Raw genomic sequence first — 24,769 nt, forward strand, 5'->3', positions numbered from 1 at the left:
CGGAAATATTAAAGTGTATAAAAGGGCCTATGCAATTTTTACGAGACAAATTATATAAAGATGGCGGATTGCCACGTCATCGAAGTCACGTGATGTGTTACTGTGTTAGATATGGCCCATAAGGCATTATTACATAGCCATTATGGATAAAACAGGTCATTATAAAAACAATTTCAACCAATAGAACTACAATTCAGACAATATATATTTATTTGCTATGTATTTTGCTATGCATTTTGGGTTAATTTATATAAAAGTAAGATGTTTGAATTCATAAATAATTAAGAAAATATGTAAAGCAAAACTTTAAAAAAAATACTGATAGCAGATAGAACTAAGTCCTGTGGACATCTGAAGGTAGCTATTTGATACCAAATTGTAAATTTAGATTTTAAAATTCAAGGGTAAAAAAATATGCCAAATAACACATTAATCTGTGTATCAATGTGTTAGTGAAGCATGATATGCATTTTTTTTTTCAAAAACATTCAAGTTTTCATTCCAGCCAATTGCAGTATTGTAAAGAATACATATATTTTTTTATAAATAAAGATGAATTAACTACAAACATTCCAAGTTTTGCCATTTTAGTCATGTAGACATATTTGTAGATCTTATCCTGCTGATCAGTTTTCTTTTTTAAAAGTTTCTATTTGTCAATTTGCAAGTTAATATGCAAAACTGCACAAAAAACATCGTCAGAAAAGGACAATAACTCCAATTTGTCGTTAAGTTTGGTAAAATTTAATCCAGTAGTTTCAGAGGAGATGATCTTTGTAAATGATAACAGAAAGTGACATACCACACGACGACGACGACGAGCGACAACGACAGACGACGGACGCCAAGTGATTGCAAAGATCACAAAGCCTTCGGGCCAGGTGAGATCATGAATGCAAAAACAATTAATTAAATAGTCTATTTACATAATTCTAATCTTTTATTCTGTTTTATTGAAATAGATATATTACTATGATTATATCAGAAATACCCCCAAACTTGTCGCAAAACGTTTGAAAGGCTGGCTGCAAAAATCTTCAAAGCCATCATTTTTGGAATGTTATTGTTTTTGCATTTTTTAATATATAAATCTTAGCTAAGCAGACACAATTATTAATAGACATGTTGAAGCAAATAAAATGACAATATTTCGACACTAACGTCTTCCTCCACAGTTATTGTTTGACATCAGCCATCACAAGTGATGAATTGTTAGGACAATTTATAACGAGTTTGCTTCGTCCGTCTTGCCAATCTTGTGTAGCAAAAGAAAAAGCTGCATAATTTTGATATCTGAAGGCCAATTAGTTTGAAATATCCTTGAGTAAGTGCAGTAAATTCTTGGATACGGTATGATATAGAACATTATGTCCTTGCATTATTGTTGTCAGGCCGGATTCAATGGGGATCGCAGCAGACATGGGATACCCCCTAGGATCGGCGAAACTATCACATTTTGTCATAAACAGTTTCACCTCTTTTTTGCATTCTTAAGGTTGAGCTCTCCTGGAACCAGCCATGGCTGTCTATTAAGACTATTATACTGGTTTCTGGAGTATGTATGACTATATGTCGCAAGTCACATACCTATTGGTCGTATCTGTAATGATAAATAATATTGTAGATTTTGCCATATTCTCTTATTAATAGTAATTGTTTTGTTTTAGTTTGTGTGATTTTGTATTGTTTTAGTTTGACGTTCACAATGTAGCTTTGTATAGATCTTTGCTTTTCTCAAACGGCATTAGGGTAGGAATGACTGGAATCACGGTATATATCAATCAATTCAACTTTATATGATCAACAAGAAACTAGTTTCTGAGGCGTAGGCATCTTAAACATTTCAAGATATTTAAATATTTTTTAAGGCAAGGGTTTAATGTGTACTTACCATATTTATTATGCAATTCAGTTTAACAAGGATATAGAGTGAGGGTCATCCTTTGACGTTTTTATTTCAATTGAAAAATCCTTGCTTATGCCTATGTCTGTCTGTTTGGCAGGGAAGATTGTATTAAGTATGTTTGCTCCTCTGCTTCAAAATTACAAGCCTTTTAAAACACTATTATAAATTGATAGTATATCAATAAGGGAACCTAAAAAGTAAAAAAAAAAATACAGGTCCGTGTCCTTGTTGTTGAGATATAATCAATTGGGAAATGACTCTCTCTAGCCTTTTCATACATTAAGCATGCAATTCTAGCCTTTCATCCATGAAGTGTCTATTTACTGAACCTACTAATTGATTTTATTGTTAACTCGCATCATGAATATGCTCGACAAATGTGCCACTACACGTTAAATTAACAACAATCAATCAATCAATTGTTTTTAATAATACAGATTGATTGTCTTTTAAACATTTTGACACAAGAGTGTTTAATATAAAACATTTTGTTATTTCAAACTATACCAAGTCACAATGTAGATTAAATATAAATATCAGTGCTTTTTTTCTACAAGGTCCAAATCAGACATATTCGAAACCACTTTAAAGGCATGACATCACACCTAACCATCTTTAAAATATGACATCTCAATAAAACATAACCTATATCCTGATATAATTGACTGTTTCAATAGCCTGTTAATATTTCGGTTACCACCGAAAGTAGAAGGTTTCCTTCATATCTTGATATAATTTCCTCGATATTGACACAGATTGACGACTTCATATTAGAATCTATGACAAACGTGATGATTTCAATTTAATTGATTTGATTGTCAATTTCCCATTTCTCATCAATAACATACACTCTGCACCATCGCTTGGCTTTAACAAATCCCACTTAAGACGATACGCTATTGTAGATTATATGGACTTCATTAACAGAGTTATGAGGAAGAACGACTGTAATGGACACTGTATGGTCACTATAACGAATGGTTTGACCGATACGATGTGTCAGTGACCAATTTACTAGCTACATGTTTTCACAGTCTTCGATCTTTAGATACCAGTATAATCTTCTGATCTGTAACTGAATGTGTCCTATCCACGATTGTCAATTTTGGACTGAGTTTGAATTCGCATGGCTGTTGATGCAGGCATAGCAGCAGACGCCTAACCTATCGCTCCTTTTTAAGTTTATGCGATTTACTCTGTTTTTGTTTGTTACATTTACCTTTAGTTTTCTCGTCCTAATCGATTTACGAGATTTGAACATCGGACGAAAAAGACGGAGGAAGACGAAGGACGACGACGGACGACAGACGCCAAGTGATAAAAAAATATCACTTGACCGTCTGGGTCAGGTGAACTAAAATAAGTAAATGACGTTATGCAAGCTTTTTGGAAAGCTTACACTTTGTAATATAAATTTTCAATATCATCTTAATCTCTAAATCGTTCTAAATTTAGACAATTTCTGTAACACCGAATTTTATAAATTTTATATCTCTATTGACAAACAGTATCTTCTAACATGTATAACAATGTGAAATCTGACCCTAAAGTCAATTAATATTTCATCATTCCATGAGATTGCAATATGGTAATTAAATGCACATATCCGATAATGCCACGTATTATTGAATTTGAATTTACTTCCTCCTGTTCGACATGCATGTAAGGTTCGTATAATATTCTTTTATTTGCTCTGTTCAATGAGTATATCATGCGAGTGAAGTGGGAGGAGCAAGATGTAAACAGAATTGATGAAAATACTTAATGATGAGTGATTCAAAAGGCAAATATAGAATTAATTTCGTACCGACTTAACAAAGTGGTGAGACAAAAACATACAAGGTCATATTACTATATTATTGATTATTAAACGGGAATTTTCATAATGACCCTATTATATGTCCGATGTCTGTAATAATAGCCTTAGGTGTCGCCGAGGGACATGGAAGTATACCCGGGACCATTATTACTGACTAATGACATATAACAGAGCATAATTAAATTACACATTACTTTTAAATACATGTATGAACCAATTTATAAACAATTTTAGTAAATTAAACCTCAAATGCTCAGTTTAACTAAAATCGCAGCAGTCCTCATTGCACATACGCAGCTATACAAGTCACAATAAGGGTCGATAAATCTTAAGGTATATGTACAGATCGGCTGGTAAAAGGTCGATAAGTTCTTACATTTAATTGTGTACACTTTATCTCTTATTGTCTGACTGGTTTTATCCATAAAGGCTTCGTAATAATGCCGTATTGGCCATATCCGATTAAGTAAGACATCACGGGACTTCGATGACGTCGTAATTCGACAACTTTTTTAATAAATTTGTCCCATAGAAATTGCATAGGCCCTTCAAAAAGCTTTAATTTTTCCGTTAATCTGACCGGTTTCTAACTTTTACTGCTCTTTCCTTTGTCTTCGAACATAAATCTTTCTTAAAATGTTGACCCTGACAGTGTCAATTTAGATGGAATTACGTTCCCGATCAATTGTAACTATTGCTGCTTTTCTCATCCTCTGCCCGTTGACTGTCTTGTAAGACTAACAAACCTTAGTCTTTTTATACATCAATTTCACAAATTCCTTAAACAAAATTATAACTTAGCTGCTTTAGATAGTGTTATATCTGAAACATACGTCTAGCGCTGCATCCTATTTGTAACAGTTTAATTCGTTGGCATAATACGTCCCTATTCGATTTAAAATCATGAATGTTTCAACGATATCGTGATTTGTTTCAAAATGGCGGCTGTGTCATTTATCGTGTTCAAACTGCACAAGGATAATAGTTACGCTGAAAGAGGCCCACAGGTAACCCTAATGGAAACGGTTAAAAATATGTCTCTACGCGACAAAAAATAAACAATTATTTCCTGTTGAAAGTGAAAATAAGTTACGATCAGTTCTTATAGTATAAAACAGCTTATTATTGTTGGCATATACTATATAAATATAATTTTTTTAATGTTCACTATGTTAAAAAAAACATTTTCATGACAGTGTAAAAAAAGTAAAATAAATAATAAAGAAGCGAAATGATTTTGGTTACCTCTGGTCACCTAATACAAGTGTTGACTTTGGTTACCTCTGTTCATCATACACAGATATTGGCTATCGTTACCTCTGGTCACCTTACACTGATGTTCTGTTCACTTTACACATATATCTAACTTGTTTTCCCTGGTCACCTTACACATATATTGACTTTGATTACATCTACTCAATTGACACTGATATTGACTTTGGTTAGCTCTGGTCACCTAACACAGACATGGCTCCCTTTGTTCTCTTTACAAAAATATTAACTCTTGTTCCCTGTGTTCTTTTTAGACATATATTGACTTTGGTTACCTCTGTTCACCATAATTACACATATGTTGATTTTGGTTACCCATGGTCGCCTAACAAAGATTGTTGTTTTGGTAACCCGTGGTCGCCTTACACATATATCTAATTTGGTTACCTCTGCTCACCTTGCAGGGATATTGACTATGTTTACCTCTGGTCACCTTACACTGATGTTCTGGTCATCTTACATAATTATTCAATTTGGTTTCCTCTGGTCACCTTACACTAACATTAACGTTGGTTGCCTCTGATCGATCATCTTACACATATATACACTTTGATTAACTCTGTTCGCCGTACACAGATATTCACTTTAGTTACCTCTGGTCACCTTGCACAGATATTGACTATGGTTACCTCTGGTCACCTTACAATAATGTTCTGGTCACATTACACAGATATTTAATTTGGTTACCTGTGGTCGTCTTACACATATATTGACGTTGGTTACATCTGGTCATCTTACACAGATATTCACTATGTTTAGCTGTGGTCATCTAAAAATAATGCTCTGGTCACATTACCAAATTATTCAATTTGGTTAACTCTGGTCACCTAACACATATACTGACGTTGGTTAATCTGGTCACCATACACAGATATTTACGATCGTTAACTCTGGTCACCTTATACATATATTGACTTTGGTTACCTCTGGTCATCTTACAATGATGTTCTGTTCATCTTACACATATATTCAATTTGGTTATCTCTGGTCACCTTGCAAAGCTATTGACTATGTTTACATCTGTTCACCTTACAATAATGCTCTGGTCACATTACACAATAATTTTTCAATTTGGTTACCTTTGATAACGTAATACATATATTCACTTTGGTTACATTTTTACCTAACACAGATATTTACTTTGGTTACCGCTGGTCACCTTCCACAGATATGACTATGGTTACCTCTGGTCACCTTACAATGATGTTCTGGTCACATTACACAGCTATTCAATTTGGTTATCTCTGGTCACCTAACACAGATTTTGACAATGGCTACCCTTGGTCACCTGACACATATATTATCTTTGGTTACATCTGGTCACCTTACAACAATATTGACTACGCTTACTTATTGTCACCTTACATAGATCTTGACTTTGGTTACCTATGGTCACCTTACTTACACTGATGTTGACTTTTGTTACCTCTGGTCACTTTACACAGATATGCACCTTGGTTACCTCTCGTTACCTTACACAGATGTGTAACACAATGCGGGTTAGAACATTATTCAATTACATAACGACAAATGTGTAATGCATTAACAGACTATGAAGGTGGTGTTACAACTATTTTGACAATCGTAATACAATAACCTTTGGACACTTTATCGTAAAGTGAATAAAACAATTACAGAAGTGACCATCTATAAAACTTAAGTGATTATGCCCTGCGGGAAAATAATAATCTTGTCCGAAACACGGAACCTAAAATATAAGCTAGTACATGTATCCTGTGGACGTTTAATAACCTTGTACAATGCCATGAGCACTAGGATATACTAGGATAGAAAAAGACCGATAAGATTACGCTAGGTCTCTCCCCTCGTCGGTAGGCTGGAATTCATTCAGCGCCAGAATTCATTCTAGTCAGGACCGAAAAATACCACTATACAAATACGTGTCCGTGAGACAATCTGTGAACTTTCAAACAATTGAACATTTGAAGTTTTTGAACATTCTAAAAACTGTAATTACGTAATGAATTTTTATTGTACTATCAAATCAGCTTCGTTATAGATGTTCTGATAGTGTCCTGATTTTAAGAAGAAAAAAAATGTCCTGATTCTGTGCACCTATGTCCTAGTTCTGTTTTTTTGTGTGTAAAAAGTGGCAAATATTGAAGATCATAGATAGAGAAATAAGTGTAATTGATTTAAATTACACCTACTACACATTTGGTGGCTGCATTATTTCAGATAAACAAAGTTATGTCTATTTTGTACAATTTCAATGTTTTTTTAAATAAGAAAATATGCATTTAATAGGTAGTGGTATGGTCATAAAAAACCATGAAAAATATCCTATGCCTTTGCCTTTTGGTCAGTATTTTTTATTAAACGGATCCAGCTAATATAAAACAAAATGATGCTGTAAATAGATCAATGTGTCTTTTGCTGGAAGTTTAAAATGTGAAGGCTATCTTATCTATTAAGGTAACAGGTACGTAAAAATGGATGGTCCAACGGAATTTTATAAAATTTTGCATAAAACTTTTATATGTGAAATTATACATATATATCGAAAAAATAAATATGAAATGTTTATACTTTCTGAAATATAATAGCAAATTAGATATATGTAAGGTGATCAGTGGTAACCAAAGTCAATATCTATGTAAGGTGACCAAACATGTAAAGATAAACAAGGCCAATATCTGCATGTGCACGGTGGTCAGAGGAAAAAAAAGTAAATATATGTGTTACGTGACCAGAGGTAACAAAGTCAGAATCTCCATGAATGAGGTGACCAGAGGTAACCAAAATCAACATCTGTGTAAGTTGACCAGAAGTAACCAAAGTCAATATCTATGTAGGGTGACCAGAGGTAACCACGGCTAACCACAAGGTCACCACACACATGCAGTAAGTCAGGTTAAACCCACCATTTTCTTCGGAAGAAAATGCCTGTACCAAGTCAGAAATATATCATTTGTTGTCCACTTGTTTCGTTGATTGATAGCGTTTGAATTTGTCGGTTTTCACGAACTTTACCTTTTAAATTTACATTGGAGTTCAATATTTTTGTTTTACTTTTTCAATATCTTTGCATGGTGAACAGAGGTAACCAAAGTCAATATATATGTAAAGTGACTTAGTTAACTAAAGTCAGTATCAATGTTAGGTGACCAGAGGTAAGTAAATCCAATATATATGTAAGGTGAATAGAGGTAACCAAGGTTTATATCTGTGTGAGGTGTTCAGAGGTAACCAAAGTCAATATACGATAAGGAAAATAGAGGCAACCAAAATCAATATCTGTTTGAGGTGACCATAGGTAACCAAATTCAATATATGCATCTATATAGTGACTACAGGTAACCGCAGTTGTTTTTTTGTGTAAGGTGACCAGACGTAACCAAAGTCAATAACTGAATGTGTATGGTGGTCATAGGTAAAACAATTCAACATATGTGTAAGGTGACAAGAAGTAACCAAATTCAATCTATGTAGGATGACAGGATCTACCATTTGAAGTCATATCTATGTAAAGATGACCAGAGGTTTCCAAAATCAAAATATCCATGTGTGAGGTGGCCAGAGGAAACCAAAGTCAATATATATGCAGGGTAACCAGAGGTAACCAAATCCAATATCTGCATGTGTTTGGTGATCAGAGATTACCAAAGTTAATATATGTGTAAGGTGACCAGACGTAACCAAGGGAGATATCTGTATAGGGTGACCAAATGTTACCAAATTTAATCTATGTAGGATACTAGGGGTAACTATTTGAAAGCATTTCTCTGTAAAGATGACCAGATGTTTCCAAGGTCAAAATTTGCATGTGTAGGCTGACCAGAGGTAAACAAATTGAACATATGTTCGTTTGTTTTTGTTGCACTTCAGTATTTCTGTTGTTCCGTTGTTTTCCTCTTATAGTTGATGTGTTTCCCTCGGTTTTAGTTTGTAACCCGGATTTGTTTTCACTCAATCGATTTATGACTTATGAAAAGCGGTATACTACTGTTGCTTTTACGTGTAAGGTGTCCACCAGATGTAATTTTTGCATGTGTATGATGACCACAGATTACAAAAGTTAAGAGCAATTCTCTGAAACCACCAACCATTTCATATAGGGGGTCGTACGCATAGTCACCGATTTTCCTGAAACTTAGCTGAAACATGTAATCAGGTAAAAAAGTAAAAAAAATGCCAACCAAAATATTGCTAGGCCACGGTTGCCATGGCAACCAAGTACACGAGTTTTCCCGTACATTTTGAGGAATCTATCATCGAAAGAAACAACTACTTTGCAGTCATTCGGAATCAAAACAAGATTTTATTTAATGATATTTGTTAACGTTTTTCAGAAACATGATACTTAACAAACAAAACAGCAATGTCATGTATAAAAAAATATTTTTGCTGAATATTGTCACACCAGCAGAAGCAGGGCTCATTTTTCATTGTATTTAAGTAGACATTATACACATTTTGCATGAACAAAATACACATTTTTGCATCCCCCTCCATTCAAGCTGTGGTTATAAATAAAAAGTATAAATGTTTCTAGTCAATTATTTATAAAAAAATGTTTGGGATATTGGATTCTAGGATAGTTGCTATGGAAACAAAAATGTGTCATTTTTGTCTTTTTACCTCTGAAGTTTGACCATGTTATTAACATTATCCCCAAAAAGTAATAACTATCGAATGACTATGATGTGCGAACTATTGGCAATTAAATTACCATAAATTTGACCAAAGGTCAAAGGTCATTAATGAACTTTACCTTTGACGTTGTGTATATTAATTGAATTTTGTAAGAAAAGATGATAGAAAGAAGCATACCATACATGGGGAAAATGTTGAGGACGTTTAAAGCCACTATTTTATAATCAGATCAAAAGTAAGAAGTCAAGGTCATGTCAAAAGTGCTTAGCAACAACCCTTATTTGATAAAAAAAGTACATAGTAACCATACATGCTTTTATTCAGGACTATATAAACTTTAAAATAGACCTTACCTAATGAGCCAAGAGGGATGTCAAAACAAAAGTTTTAAGCAATCATTCATTTATAGTGGAAAAGTGCCTAGCAACCATTTATTTATATTCAAAACGTGCCTAGAAACCATTTATTTATATTTGAAAACTGCCTAGCAACAATGTGTTTTCGGTTTCATTTAGACAAAAATCAGAAAAAAATTAATATTAAACATGCAGTTTTCTTTAAGAACACATGTATAAACCAGAATAGTCAATTATAGGGCAAATTCAATTTCAAGAGAATGATTACAAATTCAAAAATTCAAAGAAGTGGTACGATTGACAATAAGACAACACTCCACCAGACACCAAAGGTTGATTTTTAAGACAGGTCATTTTAATCTACAAGAACAAAAACAAAAGGTACAGAACTGCTAAGGGGACGACCAATTTATTTCTTTGGTTGGGTTTGGGTTTTTGGCCAAGAGGTTTTGCATAGACAAAATAATCATTTTCACTTTTTATAAGGCTGGATTACTTATTTTATTTTTTGTCGCCGGAAAAAATATTTTTCATTGTGTACACACCTATTTACTATTTCAAATCGTATGTGGCTGATGTGTATCTGAATGTACAGAAAATTCCTTTTCGGCATGTCTTGGGCAATATTATTGATCTTCAATTCTTGACACCATCACATTTTTTCATTAAGCATCCTTTATCCCGATCACAAAATATAAAATGGTCCTCCCTAACTATTAAACTACCCTGAATCCGCTCAACTGCTACGTTTGTATTTCAACAGTGGATGATTTGAAAAACCAAATAACTCTTTCTTTAAAAAACAAATACATTGTGTTCTCCAAAATTTAATGTTTTACATCACTTGGCCCACAGGGTTAAGTGAGATTTTCTCATAATATTGCATCGGTCGTCGTTAACGTTTACAAAAAAAAATCTTCTCCTCTGAAACTAATAGGCCAAAGAAGTAGGCCCGGTAAGACCCCTTTTTAGCCCAAAATATAGAGTTTTTTAAAGTTGTTAAAAATGTAAACTTTAAAAGGGTATTGACTGTCAAAATCATGTTCACCGATTTGACAAAAATTCTCATATTTGACTTATAACATACTAAAACGTATATTAAAATTACAAAAATTCTAAAATTCAAAAAATAAACAGTAAACGATGCATGAACACGATAATATGTTTCAGCATTTCGTGTGTATTTTAGTGTAGACACCATCTAATTAATCATCGAGGTGACCTCCGAAGACTGCCGACGGTCATATAACCTAATACAAACGTGAACATAGATATAAATAGAAAGCGAACTCGTGCAATTGGATTTTTCTAGGTCTGTTTGATTCCATATTAAAGGTTAAAAAATATGGTAATTATCGTTTTTACCTGTATAAGAATGAGTTTTTTGTGGATCAAATCAGTCAACCAAATGGTTTACACTTGTTTCACTTTCAATGTTCATTGTTGACATTCTTTCCCTTTTAATAAATGAACACGCCTAGTTCATGCGCAATCCATCTCTAGCTAAGAGGTTAAATTGAAGGTTACATGAATACGGATTGAATGAGGTCGAATTATTCACTTGCAAGTGAATAATTCATCAGCGATGTTTCTTAGCTCATTTAACATGTTTAAACAAAATTGAACCAAACTAGCTGCTTAAAGCAAATGGCTATTTCACTATTTCACTTTCATAAGTGATTGAACAAAAAAAAATTGTATTTTGATATTTTTTTATATCTCGTAGCTAATGCCTCTATAAGTTATTTATAAGAGTAGAATACTTTTGTTACATAAATGTGGGTCGTTTTTGACAATACAATGGACTTGCATCAGGTACTAGCATCATAAGGTCATGAAAAAATACTGAAATCTTCACAATTTTAGCATTTGTGCTAATTTTAAGACGGTTTTTGTCTGAAATGGAAGTGGCCGCACTTAATATTTAATATTTAAATATATGTTGTATTAAATGAAAAAACATAACATATGTAAATGTTTAGACTGAACATGAATGCGGCCACTTTCATTTTAGACAAAAACAATCTGACAAGTGACTTTTAATGGTATTTTTGATAGATTTTTCATATTTAAACTTAAATCTGGTCGTTTTTAATGACCAAATGAGTTCAAATCTTTAACATAAACTAATTGAATCGAGTGAAGTAGACACTTCAGTATTTAAAATTTTAAAAATCTTTCATCATATGAACTTAAAATTTTAGGCCGAAATTACCACTTACCGGACTTCTCCTTAAACTAGACATGGCCACAATGATCATAAGGGTATGTACTGTAACAAATGTGTCCCATGATTGCTGACATGGCAAAAAATAGTTTATAGGTTAAATTGCAAGCTTCGTCTATCATCATGAAAAAATGTTATAAATAGAGAAATTCTGACAGGGACTTGAATATTCTGAATGATGGGATCTACCTATTGTCTATTTACATCAACATTGTTCGACAACTTCTTACAGGAGTTTCTGCCCTTAAATGATGAATTTAATTTTTTTTTTTCATTTTTTGCCTATAGTTATTACCTTGAAAACAATAATAGATAGAAAGAAAAATTGAATATAAAAACTGATCAGCAACACCAGATCTACAAAAAATTGACTTGGTTGAAATCGTCAGCTGATTCCTTATTGGAGTTCTTGCCCTTAAGAGACGATTTTTGTCTGTTTGCTGCGTTTTTGCCTGATATAAAAAATATCATAATAGATAGAAAGAAACTTTAAATTACAAACATTATCAGCAAGACAAGTTTACAAATAATCCATCATGGTTGAATTCGTCTGACGACCCTCTGAGTTATTACCCTCTAATGACGAATTTTGGGTAACAATTGTCATTGAGTCATTGAGTATAAACATATATATTAATAAAGAATTTGCTATGTATAGCTACAAGAGTAAAAAAATAAATATAAGAAATATACAAGTAATATACAAGTAATATATAAGTAATTCAATAATTTGGATAAGGAAACAAGTGCAGTCCTGTCATTTAAATCCGTCTCCCTTAGTAGTCATTTATATGGAGTCAAAGGACAATTTCGGCTATGTTGATTAATTGGTCTTGTTGATACTTTTTGCTATTAAATTGTTCATCTAACCATAATAGTTTTCAATAGAAATAACTTTGATTTGCTATATTACTTTCTATCCATTTATTGACGTTTCAAGATTAAGACAAAAAAAGTAAAACATGAGGCCCCAAGGAAGCTGTATTATGATTCAACTTGTATTCTTGCGTAAAATTGATACAATAAAATTAGAATGATATTTCAAGCAAAGATGCAAAATCAAATTATTATTCGGACGTGTTCCTAATTTTATATTACAGTGTATTTTTGTCCCTTATGTCTGAAATAAAACAGCATTTGTATTTCAATGGAGAACAAGAGTCAAAGTGGCTAGTGATTAACTGAAATTCATATAAGTAAAAGTATGTCAGTGAATTATTTAAGAAACACAACTTCTGTTCGAAATTCATAAATCGATTGAGAAAAAAAACAAATTCGGGTTACAAACTAAAACTGAGGGAAACACATCAAATATAAGAGGAGAACTACGACACAACAGAAACACAACATTAAAATGTAACACACACAGAAACGAACTATAATATAACAGTGGCCATTCGAAATTCGAAATTCTAATTGGAAGAAAGATTTACAAGTTTAGTTTCAAAATTTCGAAATTTAGACCCTAGGGGTGGTTGCTAGGCATTTTCTAACCGTATGAATATGGCTGCTAAAGTCTATGTTGACAATATTGACCCCTTATCTTTCAATTAGGATCTATATCATAGTTCATAATAAACTGAACCCAAATATGTATGGTTGCTTGGTACTTTTATATCAAGTAAGGGTCGTTGCTAAGAACGTATAACATGACCTTGACCTCAGGCATTTTGCTTTATTACCAAATAAAAACAATAAACATTCTGAACACTTTTTCTATTTACCGTATAGGCTTATTTGTTACAATTTTTTACAAAATTTGATTAAATTTCAATCAGTGCTGCCCCCTTCTCCCCTTTTTATTAGAATTAGTTTTTATCTTTTATCTTACTCATTAAGTGTTATATTTTAATAAACAAATGCCAGAATAGTCATTAAAATTAAAATTGGTCATTTTCTACGTCAAAATATGCATTTGTGAGGCAAAATCCAAGGGGACCTGTTACATTTTTTGACAACATATTTTTTGTATGTTTATCGATAACTACCAACAAACAAGATTTCATGAAAATATGAGACTATGCGTGCCGCAACTTGGTTGGTGATTACAGATAATTGCTATTAATATTTGGTAAGGGACCAGAGGTAATCAATGATAACATATGTGTTATATGACCAGAGGTAAACCAATTTAATGTCTGTGTAAGGTGACCAGAAGTTAATATCTGTAGGATGATCAGGGTAACCAAAGTTAATATCTGTAGGATGATCAGGGTAACCAAAGTTAATATCTGTAGGATGAGCAGTATTTTTTTTATGCTTTGGATGAGGTGAGGTAAGGCGACCAGAGTTAACTGAAGTCACTATCTATATAAGGTGGCCAGAGGTAACTAATCAATCCAATATATATGTAAGGTGACCAAATGCAAATAAGTTAATATCTGCATGTGTATAGTGACCAGTGGTTACCAAAATCAATATATGTGTGAGGTAATCAGAGATTACAAAAGACAGCATCTCTGTAATTAATATGAACAGAGGTAACTTAGTCAATATATGTATCAGGTGTCCAATTGTAAGCACAGTAAATGCATGTGTAAGCTGACGAGAGTTAACAAAAGTAAAAATTTGTGTAAGATGACCAGAGGTGGTAACCAAAGTCAATGCAACATCTGTATTAGGTAACAAGAAGTATCCAAACCCAATATTTGGTATTAGCTAGGTCAATACATATGTTAGATGACCAGAGGTAACCACAGTAAATATATCTAAGGTGACCAGAGGTAACCAAAGAAAATATCTGGAATATCTGCATAACGAAGTAGCCCTTCATTTGTATTGTGTCGGGAGATCTATGTCATTATCTGTTTGTTTTAAGGTAGATATATATCAAATTTGTTAAATAACCTACTATACTCCTTTCTTTATTGACTCATCGTTCAAACTATCATAACATTATCGACTACATGTACATATCATATGCATGTTGTACGAATGACATTGGTGAACAATTATTTTCTTATACCTATTTTGATATCTAGTTTTATTCTTATCAGTCTATCACACAACATTTTGTACTTATAATTTTAGATTTTTGAAGTTTCGGTTTTGTCCTGTAAGGGTAATTGGTTATTCAGAATATTTCGCTGTTCAAGTGAAGTTTCACTTCAATAAATATATGTCACCTATAATAAAAACATATTCTGTAAAGGGCTATAAGTTGAACTAAAGTTTCTGTAATTCATGGTAAAAAACTTAGTTTATTTTTAGAACCATTGGTTTATTTTTAGAACCATTAGTCTATTTATAGAACCATTGGTTTATTTTTAGAACCTTATTAGGTTAGATCGATATCTGCTGTCACATTTAAAGTAAGACCGGTTCAATTTAGATCGATTCAAACTAAACTACCTCTTTTGATGTTTTAGTTTAGACCGATTCAAAGCGTTCACATTGGGCTTAAATCGATCTAAAGTAAACCGGTCTAGTTTAAATCGATCTAAATGTCCTAGTGTGAACGGGGTCTTTATGACGAGACTAGCTTAATGTGTACTAACCTTACCTTTGGGTCCCTTTCAGCGTAGCTATTATCCTTGTGCGTTCAAACTTGAGATAAATTTGCTATTCTCATTATTTATTTGGCAAATTGATGAAGGTTGCATGTTTTGACACTGATTATTTCTATAGTAGATTTTTTCGATGCCAAAAAATTATTTTGTTACAGTCCATACATATTACATGTGTATTACATCGACATTACAATACAGAAATACACATGCATATATATGCATGTGTATGTTTGTTTCTGAGAAAGGTAAAACACCAGGTAATTCTGACAAGTTACCAACAGTCTTAGACTACATTGAACAATTAGGTATTACACAGGAACCGTATGCTAAACCAAATTACCAATACTTGTTATAATCATCCCGTGTACAAAGTTATTTCCAGAATTTTAAATTAATATACGTCATATTTTGGCCCGGGAAATTCTTTAAAATATCAAATTCTATCACAACATTTGATAACATATCAGAACATTTATAATGAAAAAAAATTAAATATTTATATTTTCAGCTTCTTCATGTTTTATCATGTTATTCTTTATAAATTATTCTAACGTGACCGAGGGGAGCAACGACAATGACACAGACAGACGGACATAACCATACTATGGCACGACAATGTACCTGTGGTAAATATAAATAATACGGTATATTTATACAAGTTTATTCACAAATACACATACTTCAGACTTATTGACTAAGTTAGCTTACAAAGTTTAAACATATAAACTTTAGATAAAAGTCCTCCAGAATCTTTACTGATTTATGACTTCAAGGAAAATCACATCCGTACAGTATCACAGCTGATACACCATCTGCCAGTATCTTGACCAACTGACCTTTATCAGAAAGTTTAATTACTTTCACTCTAAACAAAAAAAAATAGTCATAACTAAATGTTATTACCCTACACCCCAAGACATCGTTACTTGTCTTAAGTACATCTGACAGTTCAACATTAACTGCAAATAATAAAACATTAATTTTCTCTGTACACAAATAAAGTTATAGACAAATTAACCAGAGATCAATATTTACAAAACATTAAAATATTACATTTATATATCAATTGTAAAATACATCGATTTTTTTTAATTTTATTTTTGTAAAATTTGTCATTTGATCAAAAAAGATTCAGCCTAAACTCAATGTAAATGATTTTGACAGTTTAATTTGTTTTTGTAATTTTATTTGACAAAATTTTTATCGAAATTATACCTAGTGTAGTCTATAAAGATATTTGCTACGTATTTTGCTATGCATTTTGGTGAAAGAAAGAAGTTTGAAGTCATAAATAATTAAGTAAATATATTAAGCAAACCTTTACTGATAGCAGATAGAATTAAATCCTGTGGACATATGAAGGGTGCTATTTGAAAGAAAATTGTACATTAAGATTTTAGAATTCAGGGGTAAAAAATTTGCCCAATAACACACTAATCTGTTTATCAATGTAATAGTGCAGCAAGATATGCATTTTTTTTTTCAATTACATCCAAGTTTTCATTCAAGCCAATTGCAGTATTGTAAAGCATGCATGGATTTTCTTTATAAATAAAGATGGATTAAGTACTACATGTACTACATGTAACGTTCAAAATTTTGCTATTTTAATAGTTCTTTTTTTGTTAATGTTATAGATCCCATAACTGTCTTTTAAAATTTGCATTTATACCATTGTACGTCTTATATATACCTTTAATTGCAAAGATATTTTTCTATCGTATTATGAATTTTAGAATAAATTACATGCATATATTTTACCATATCTGTCGTTTATAAAAATTAGAGGCTCTACAGAGCCTGTGTCGTTCATCTGCATTTTCAACAATGGCTACTGTTTAGTTTATTTACATAGTTCTAAGCTATTGTTCTGTTTTATTGAAATAAATATATTACTCTATTGATATAGGAAGATGTGGTATGAGTGCCAATGAGACAACTCTCCATCCAAGTTACAATTTATAAAAGTAAACCATTATAGGTCAAGGTACGGCCTTCAACACGGAGCATTGGCTAACACCGAACAGCAAGCTATAAAGGGCCCCAAAAAAATTACTAGTGTAAAAACATTCAAACGGAAAAACCAACGGTCTAATCTATATAAAAACGAGAAACGAGAAACACGTATGAACTACATAAACAGACGACAACTACTGTAATCAGATTATATCAGAAATGCCGCAAAACTTGTTGCAAAACGTTTGAAAGACTGGCTGCAAAAATCCTCAAAGACACCATTTTTGGAATGTAGTTGTTTTTGCAATTTTTAATATATAAATCTTAGCAAAGCAGACACAATTATTAATAGATTTGTTGAAGCAAATTAAATGACAATATTTTGACACTAACGTCTTCGTTTACAGTTATTGTTTGACGACAATATCTTGTTGGCAGCCATCACAAGTGATCAATTGTTGGGAAAATTAATACGAGTTTGCTTCGAAATTTACGAATGTTTAAATATAAAAACTGTGGTTGCCAAACTGTTCCGTCTTGCTAATGTTGTTTAGCAAATGCAATAGCTGCATAATTTTAATATATGCAGGCCATTTAGTTTGAAATAGACTTGAGTAACTGCAAAAATTCTTGGATACTGTATATTTTTGAACAAATATCCTTGCATTGTTGTTGTCAGGTCGGATTCAAGGGGAATCGCAGCAGGCATGAGCTACCCTCTAGTATCGGCAAAAATATCATCAATCTTATTTTGGCATAAACAGTGTCACTTTTGTTTTACATTCTTAAGGTTGAGCTCTTAAGTCCTGGAACCATCCCTGATTGTTTATTATACTGGTTTCTGTTGTATGTTTTACTATATGTCCCAAGTAACATACCTATTCAGTGATTATCTGTAGTGATAAATGATATTGTTTATTTTGCCATATTTCTTATCAATAGTAATTGTTTTGTTTTAATTTTTTTGTATGGTTTGTTTGTTTTATTCATATGGAAGTTTGTGTAAGTGACGTTATTATTTTTTTTTCAATTCAAACATGATTGTCCGTTCTGCATATTTGTTTTGTAAAATGTTTCATCCGATTGCACATTGGAGCATTATTCACACCATTGTATGACACAGTATTTTTATCATATATACACCACGCGATATCGTTACCAAAACACTAATTTTAACAAACAAAACAAATAAAAAAAAACGGAACTTAAGTCATTCATTTGATATCTATAATTATATGTGCATTTGATTACAGAATAGTCTCATATAAACATGGCATGCACATTTTGTGGCGAGAACAGATTCAGGAGCGCTGCGCAGCAAACATGCCATACTGCTATGAACCATGGAACACACAGTTGTGGTTGTGGATACAAGTTTACTTCTGAAGAAGAATTAAAATCACACGAGACAACAATGAAGAAAAACATGAAAGAAAATCCATGCTCTAGTTGTTGTCGTTCATTTGAAACAAATGGGGCATTGACAGATCATAAGAGGGCTAAACTTCACGATTATACTAAACCCCCAAATCAGTGTGATTGTGGAAAAAGTTGTAAATCTGCAGATGGTCTCGCTCGACACATTCGCGCTAAACAAGAAAATTTGAATATTGCAGATGCAAAATATAAAAGCAAAGGAGAATATTATGATCACTTTTACAAAACAAATGTTATGGTGAGTAAAGACGATCGTAAGGAGAGTGTTGGAAAGTGCCGTGACACGTTACACAAAATCATGGATCATGTTCGCAAACAAGAGGATGGCAAAATATACAGCAATGATATCAGAAAAGCTGGAAGTCATGCTACTAGAACCAAGGTCAAGAAAGCCGACGAATTTGACGTTAACATCTCTTTGACCCTCCCTGTGGCTGACGTCAAGACTAAGGGGACAGTAAAATATATCTACAAAGATAATTTGAATCCACGTGACCCAAAGGTGAGCATACAGAAACCTTGTTTCGCCTTTAACGCAGCCATACCGGTATGTATAGGTTTATTTTGGATCGACCAGAAGTTTAATACTAGCAACATGCCATTAAAACCGATAAAGTAACACGAGAAATTGAATTTCACAAACGTTATCTTTATAATCATAAATGAAAGACTATCGCAACTTTTTACAATCAACTACCCCCACATGGCTTCAAATGGTCTATACAAACAGAATAATAGCCATAAAATAAAGAATAAAGATAAATAAGCAAACAATTAAGAACAGAAAATAATAGAAAGCTGAAAAATAAAGAATAGAAAATCGATGGAAAAAAATTTAAGAATAGAGATAGAAAAGAAATAAAGAACTTAGAAAGGAACACAATGTACGTCTTATCTAGCATGATCTAGACACTTGTCTAGCGTTACTGTCATCTGAGAAATTTTAATTCTGTATCTTTTGCAAAAATGGGTACTAAGACGTTATGTCACACTGATTCAGAAACTATAAAGATTATGGAACTTTATCTTTTATAAAATAGGAGAAAAAAGAAGTCACTTCTGGACAAGTCAAAGTCACTTCTGGACAAGTGAAAGTCACTTCCGGTGTCAAATCATAGCTTAATCAACAGTGATTAAAAATGGCTTTGGTGTAATTTTGTTTCATAAAATAAGGGCGACAATTTGCTTCTTCCGGTTTAAAAAAATCCTTTTCGGTTGAAGTGATGAAATGGTTATTTGTAGATTCGTTCCAAAGACATCTATGTACTTTAACATGGAATTATTGCAAAAAATTGCTGCTTCCAATTTATATTTTCAAATTATTTTCTCTTCGAACCTCATGCGAAAGATCCCATGTGTTTATCATGCATCAATATGAAGTATACCAAGGGTCAAAATCAATTGTACCTTATATATAGACGTACATTTCAACAACTGAGTATGATAAATAAGTTATATCGCCAATCATTTTATTTAGACTTTCAATGAGTAAAAACTCCTATTAAATGACACCGGAAGCTACATTTTATATAAATAAAATCATTTTGTTTAACTTTGATTTTTCTGGCAAGGTTTAACCATTTTAGAATAAGGATGGGAAATTGAAATAAGATATTTCAATATCGAAAACTCTATTTTAGAGTGCATCTCCAGAAAACCTGAATGTGAAAAGAGAAATGACTGCCGTCCCAAAAGGCAGACAGCACCATATACCTATCGGATATGCAGCTGTTAAGGCTAAGGAGAATGAAAAGATAGCAAGTAAAGTAACGCATAATGGGGACATAATACCAAGAAAAGTTCAGGAGGATCTTTACAGCAAGATGAACACTGCCATCAAAGACTTGGACCTTAAAGGTATTTACTGAAAATGTTTTCGTGATTTGCGTTCATAGTGCCAAAAACGTCAACCTGCATTTATGAATAAAATTATATGAAGGGTATACGTTAATGAGATAGCAACGCAACAAAACAATTTCATATCTGCATATGTTGACAACCGGCCTTTAGCCAACACTAGACTAAGTATAACACAAATCGCCAGATGTCTAGAGAAAAGTGTGAACATAATGAAAGAAGACTTGCAATTCTCCAGCGTATTGCTATAAAATCTACCAAAGACAACAAAGAGAAAATTAATACTAAACGTTAAACGTCAAGCGTCAAGTTTAAAAAAAAAGATTTGTCAATAACTTATTTAATCATTTGGAAGGGGGAAAAGGAAGTGGAAAGGGAGGGGGTCGAACAAAAATCATATATCTGAAAATTGTCACCTTTAAGTAATATGCATATGTTATTCAGGTGTGCATATTTCTAGAAATTCCCATGGTCCAGCACTGACATTGACCAAAACAGGTTCAAAAGGGAAACACGATATTAATATAGACGTCACTACAACGATTGGTGATAAACATATACCAGTGGGTATGTATGGTTGGCCTCGTCCTGACACAAGTAAAGTTCTTCCAAAAGATACAATAGATAGAATTAAAAACGTCGGAACCCACATGGTCCCTAAAGGAGGTGAATTTTGGAATGTATCCCACTCTAAAGCAGAGAAGGAGCTTATGAAAGGATTAGATATGGGGAATCAATGTCGCCGACAATGTTACAAGATGTTAAAAGCAGACGTACAAACTTGGAAGTCGAGATCCACTGATAATTATCCGGGGATATCATCCCACCTTTTGAAGGTAAAATCTTGGGGATATACTTATTTTTACGGGATAAAAGGTTAGAGGATGCCAAGGGGGAAATCAAAAGAATTTTAGGAAAAAGGAAAGACAATCACAAGGCCAAAAGGAAAATAGAGAAATAGTAGCTAACAATTCAAAACACTTACAAAATGAGGATTAACCAACACAAATATCTGTCATCACTACTAACACAGTATTGTTAGTTGCCACAGAAAAACATGTGTGGAATGCACATTCGATGGTAGTCATTATCAAAATGATGATGGTATAATTGAATCAACGGAGAATGCATGTTCTCATCTATGCCAGACATATTCAATAATGTTCAAACAGGTGTAACTGGCGTCTATAAAACGTTAAAACTGAGTAGAACCGTTTCAATGGTCCTGTGGTAGCGTGCTTGTTTTTTTTAATGGGGGAGGGGGGAGAGAGAGATCAAGACCATTCCACATGTGGTCCATGCAAAGATTTGATACTGATAGTTGCTGGTCTGTTTGGAATCCATAAGAGATGACATGTCTTGCTCTTGTCTGATAACTTGTGGAGTACTGCATTAAATCGGGGTTTGCTTGTCGATCGAGTACACGCCAAAGGTCATATTTATTCATCCAATATAAGTGTTTAATCTTTCTTGATATTAAAGGAACTTCAATGTTTGAAGCTGCACAAAAAGTAATTTTAGCATTTATATAAAGGTAAAACTAATTTGATAAATAAGAAAACTTTTTTTTTTAACACTCATAAAATTCCTTTATTGCACAACTTGCTGCTTAACAATATACTTGATGTATAGCAATAAGAAAACTTATTAGCAACAAACTCATCATATATTTGTACGCCAGTCATGCGTTTTGTCTAAAAAAGAAGACTCATCAGTGACACTAGAATAAAAAAGTTATAAAAGTCAAATAAAATATGATATATGATCAACAGATAATCCAATATGACTGAAACTTTGATTCACCTCTTTATGAGTTATTGCACTTTTAAAAAAAATACAATTCAAGCATTTTTAATTGACACTGTAAACATAATAAACAGCACAATTATCATTAAGGCAAGATCTAAGTCAGACAAATCAGAATGTTATATTATATGACAAAGCAAAACTAAAAACCCTTATATATCTTTTTCATGTTTTAAGCACTCAATGTTTTGGATGAACGAGCGACACAAACCAGACAATAAAGATTATTGGAACCAGAAAAATATCCACAATTGTTACACTGATTATCTTAATACATTTAAACGCAATTTAGATCAGTGCAAACTACCAGATTACTTCCATCCTATGAACAACATGCTTGGGAAAAAAGACAAAGAGGTGTGTCACCAACTAGCAGGATGTGTTGAAGAAAGAAGAAATGAACTTTTACACATGAAGCTTCTCAAATGAAGATTTTTATTAATGCACGTGTAGGATTCAGAACTACGGCAGTGAGATTATAAAATAATTGCCTGTTTAATACTAACCTGATATTCATTAGTTAAGGTCTGCATTGTGGTTTTGATTTTCACTTGTGATCACCAGGGCGTTATATTTCATACAGTTAGCTTTTTACATTCCAAAATGGTAAATGATATAATGTGATTTTTTAATTATTTTAATTGCTCGTCCATAATTGTGCCAAAGTTCTGTGTCCTTTGTTTTGCATCTGCTTTGAGGTAGATTTTTGATGACCTTGTAAATTTGTTTTAAATGAGTTTTCTTTTCTTATAAAGAATTACAAGTTATAGTGGACAGTATATGTTAAGAAAAAAAATGTATGTCCTAAATCATTACATTGTCTAAAACAAAAACACTCTTTTTTTTGTGTATGTATCATACATGTAGCTTGATATTGAACAAGAATGATTTTAATGTCACAAACTTGGACAAAACTGAATGGCAACTTTGTTTAGGGTGTTTTTTTTTGTGTCTTTCGTCGTGATTAAAGACCCTTAAACAAACTAGTGTGATTGAAAAAGTTCATAAATGAGAGCCAAATTATGCAGTTTCTTTATAAATGTATTGAAAATGGTTTTTGTGTTTTACATAAACCATAAGTATTATTTTTTGTAAAGTAAACTGCGTTAAATAAATACTTATAATAAATTTACTATAATATGTGAAGCATTCTTTTTTTTTAAATCTCAGTTGCATAAGACAATCGGGGCACTTAGCGAACTCCATAATATTATGGAATTTTATAATTTAAGCTGTATTATGAAAATCCATAATATTATAAGATTGAATAATATTTCTAGTAATATTATGCAAGATAAGATAAAACAAAATGAAGGTCAGGTTATATCCGGGTACAAAGGCTTCCTCCACCAATAAATACTTGCTGCAAAGATATAACTAGTGCTGCAAGCGACGTTTAACCCCATCAACAAATCAAACAGCTATTTAAACAAATTTAAAAAGACATTCAAAACAACAATCAAAATCATTCGGGTGAAGTTCTATGTATTTCGTCAAGATACGAATTGGTTCTTTCGGAGTGACAGATAAAAAGTATAATATAACATTTTGCATATTTCGGAGTGACAGATAAAAAGTATAATATAACATTTTGCATATTTACAGTTGCAATGATAACACTAAATTAGATTCACGAGGAAAATATATCATAAGCACCAAAATGTCGGATGTTAGCTGATAACCTTCACCTTTGCTTTAATGTCTTTTTATTTTTTTCATTAGGACTCATATCTTGTTTTTTTTCAATTTTACATTTCTATATCTGATTATATATAGAATATTTTGTTGTATTTAGTTGAAGTAACTTGTAGTTGTTTACATATTGCAAATTGTATTGTCGATTTTACTGGTATCAATAAGCCTTAACGTGATACTTTTCGTACTATGATTTCTTTGTCTGATGTATCAAAATATTTCACTTTCCTTTTTATGTTTATTCTTCAGTTTCGGTTTACAATCTCTGAATTAACCGCATAGAACAATTGGTTTTTTTATGATTACGATAAT

General features: G+C 32.4%; 1 protein-coding gene across 2 annotated transcripts; it reads left to right on the forward strand.

Annotated features, from left to right (window-relative positions):
• The first annotated feature begins 3,501 nt into the window (after nt 1-3,501).
• On the forward strand, nt 3,502-23,908 carry LOC127711153 (zinc finger protein 558-like). Of its 2 annotated transcripts, XM_052217104.1 has the most exons (5): nt 3,504-3,573; nt 18,916-19,601; nt 20,740-20,956; nt 21,401-21,792; nt 22,940-23,908. In XM_052217104.1, exons 2-5 carry the CDS (start codon nt 18,933-18,935, stop codon nt 23,189-23,191), a joined length of 1,530 nt encoding a protein of 509 aa, XP_052073064.1. In that variant the 5' UTR covers nt 3,504-3,573; nt 18,916-18,932; the 3' UTR covers nt 23,192-23,908. The 2 variants fall into 2 exon arrangements, with proteins under 2 accessions (XP_052073065.1, XP_052073064.1); XM_052217105.1 differs by lacking the exon at nt 21,401-21,792 and having other exon boundaries at nt 3,502-3,573.
• Nucleotides 23,909-24,769: the final 861 nt, after the last annotated feature.

The sequence above is a fragment of the Mytilus californianus genome, unplaced genomic scaffold, assembly GCF_021869535.1.
Source record: "Mytilus californianus isolate M0D057914Y unplaced genomic scaffold, xbMytCali1.0.p SCAF_8, whole genome shotgun sequence".
NCBI lineage: Eukaryota > Metazoa > Mollusca > Bivalvia > Mytilida > Mytilidae > Mytilus > Mytilus californianus.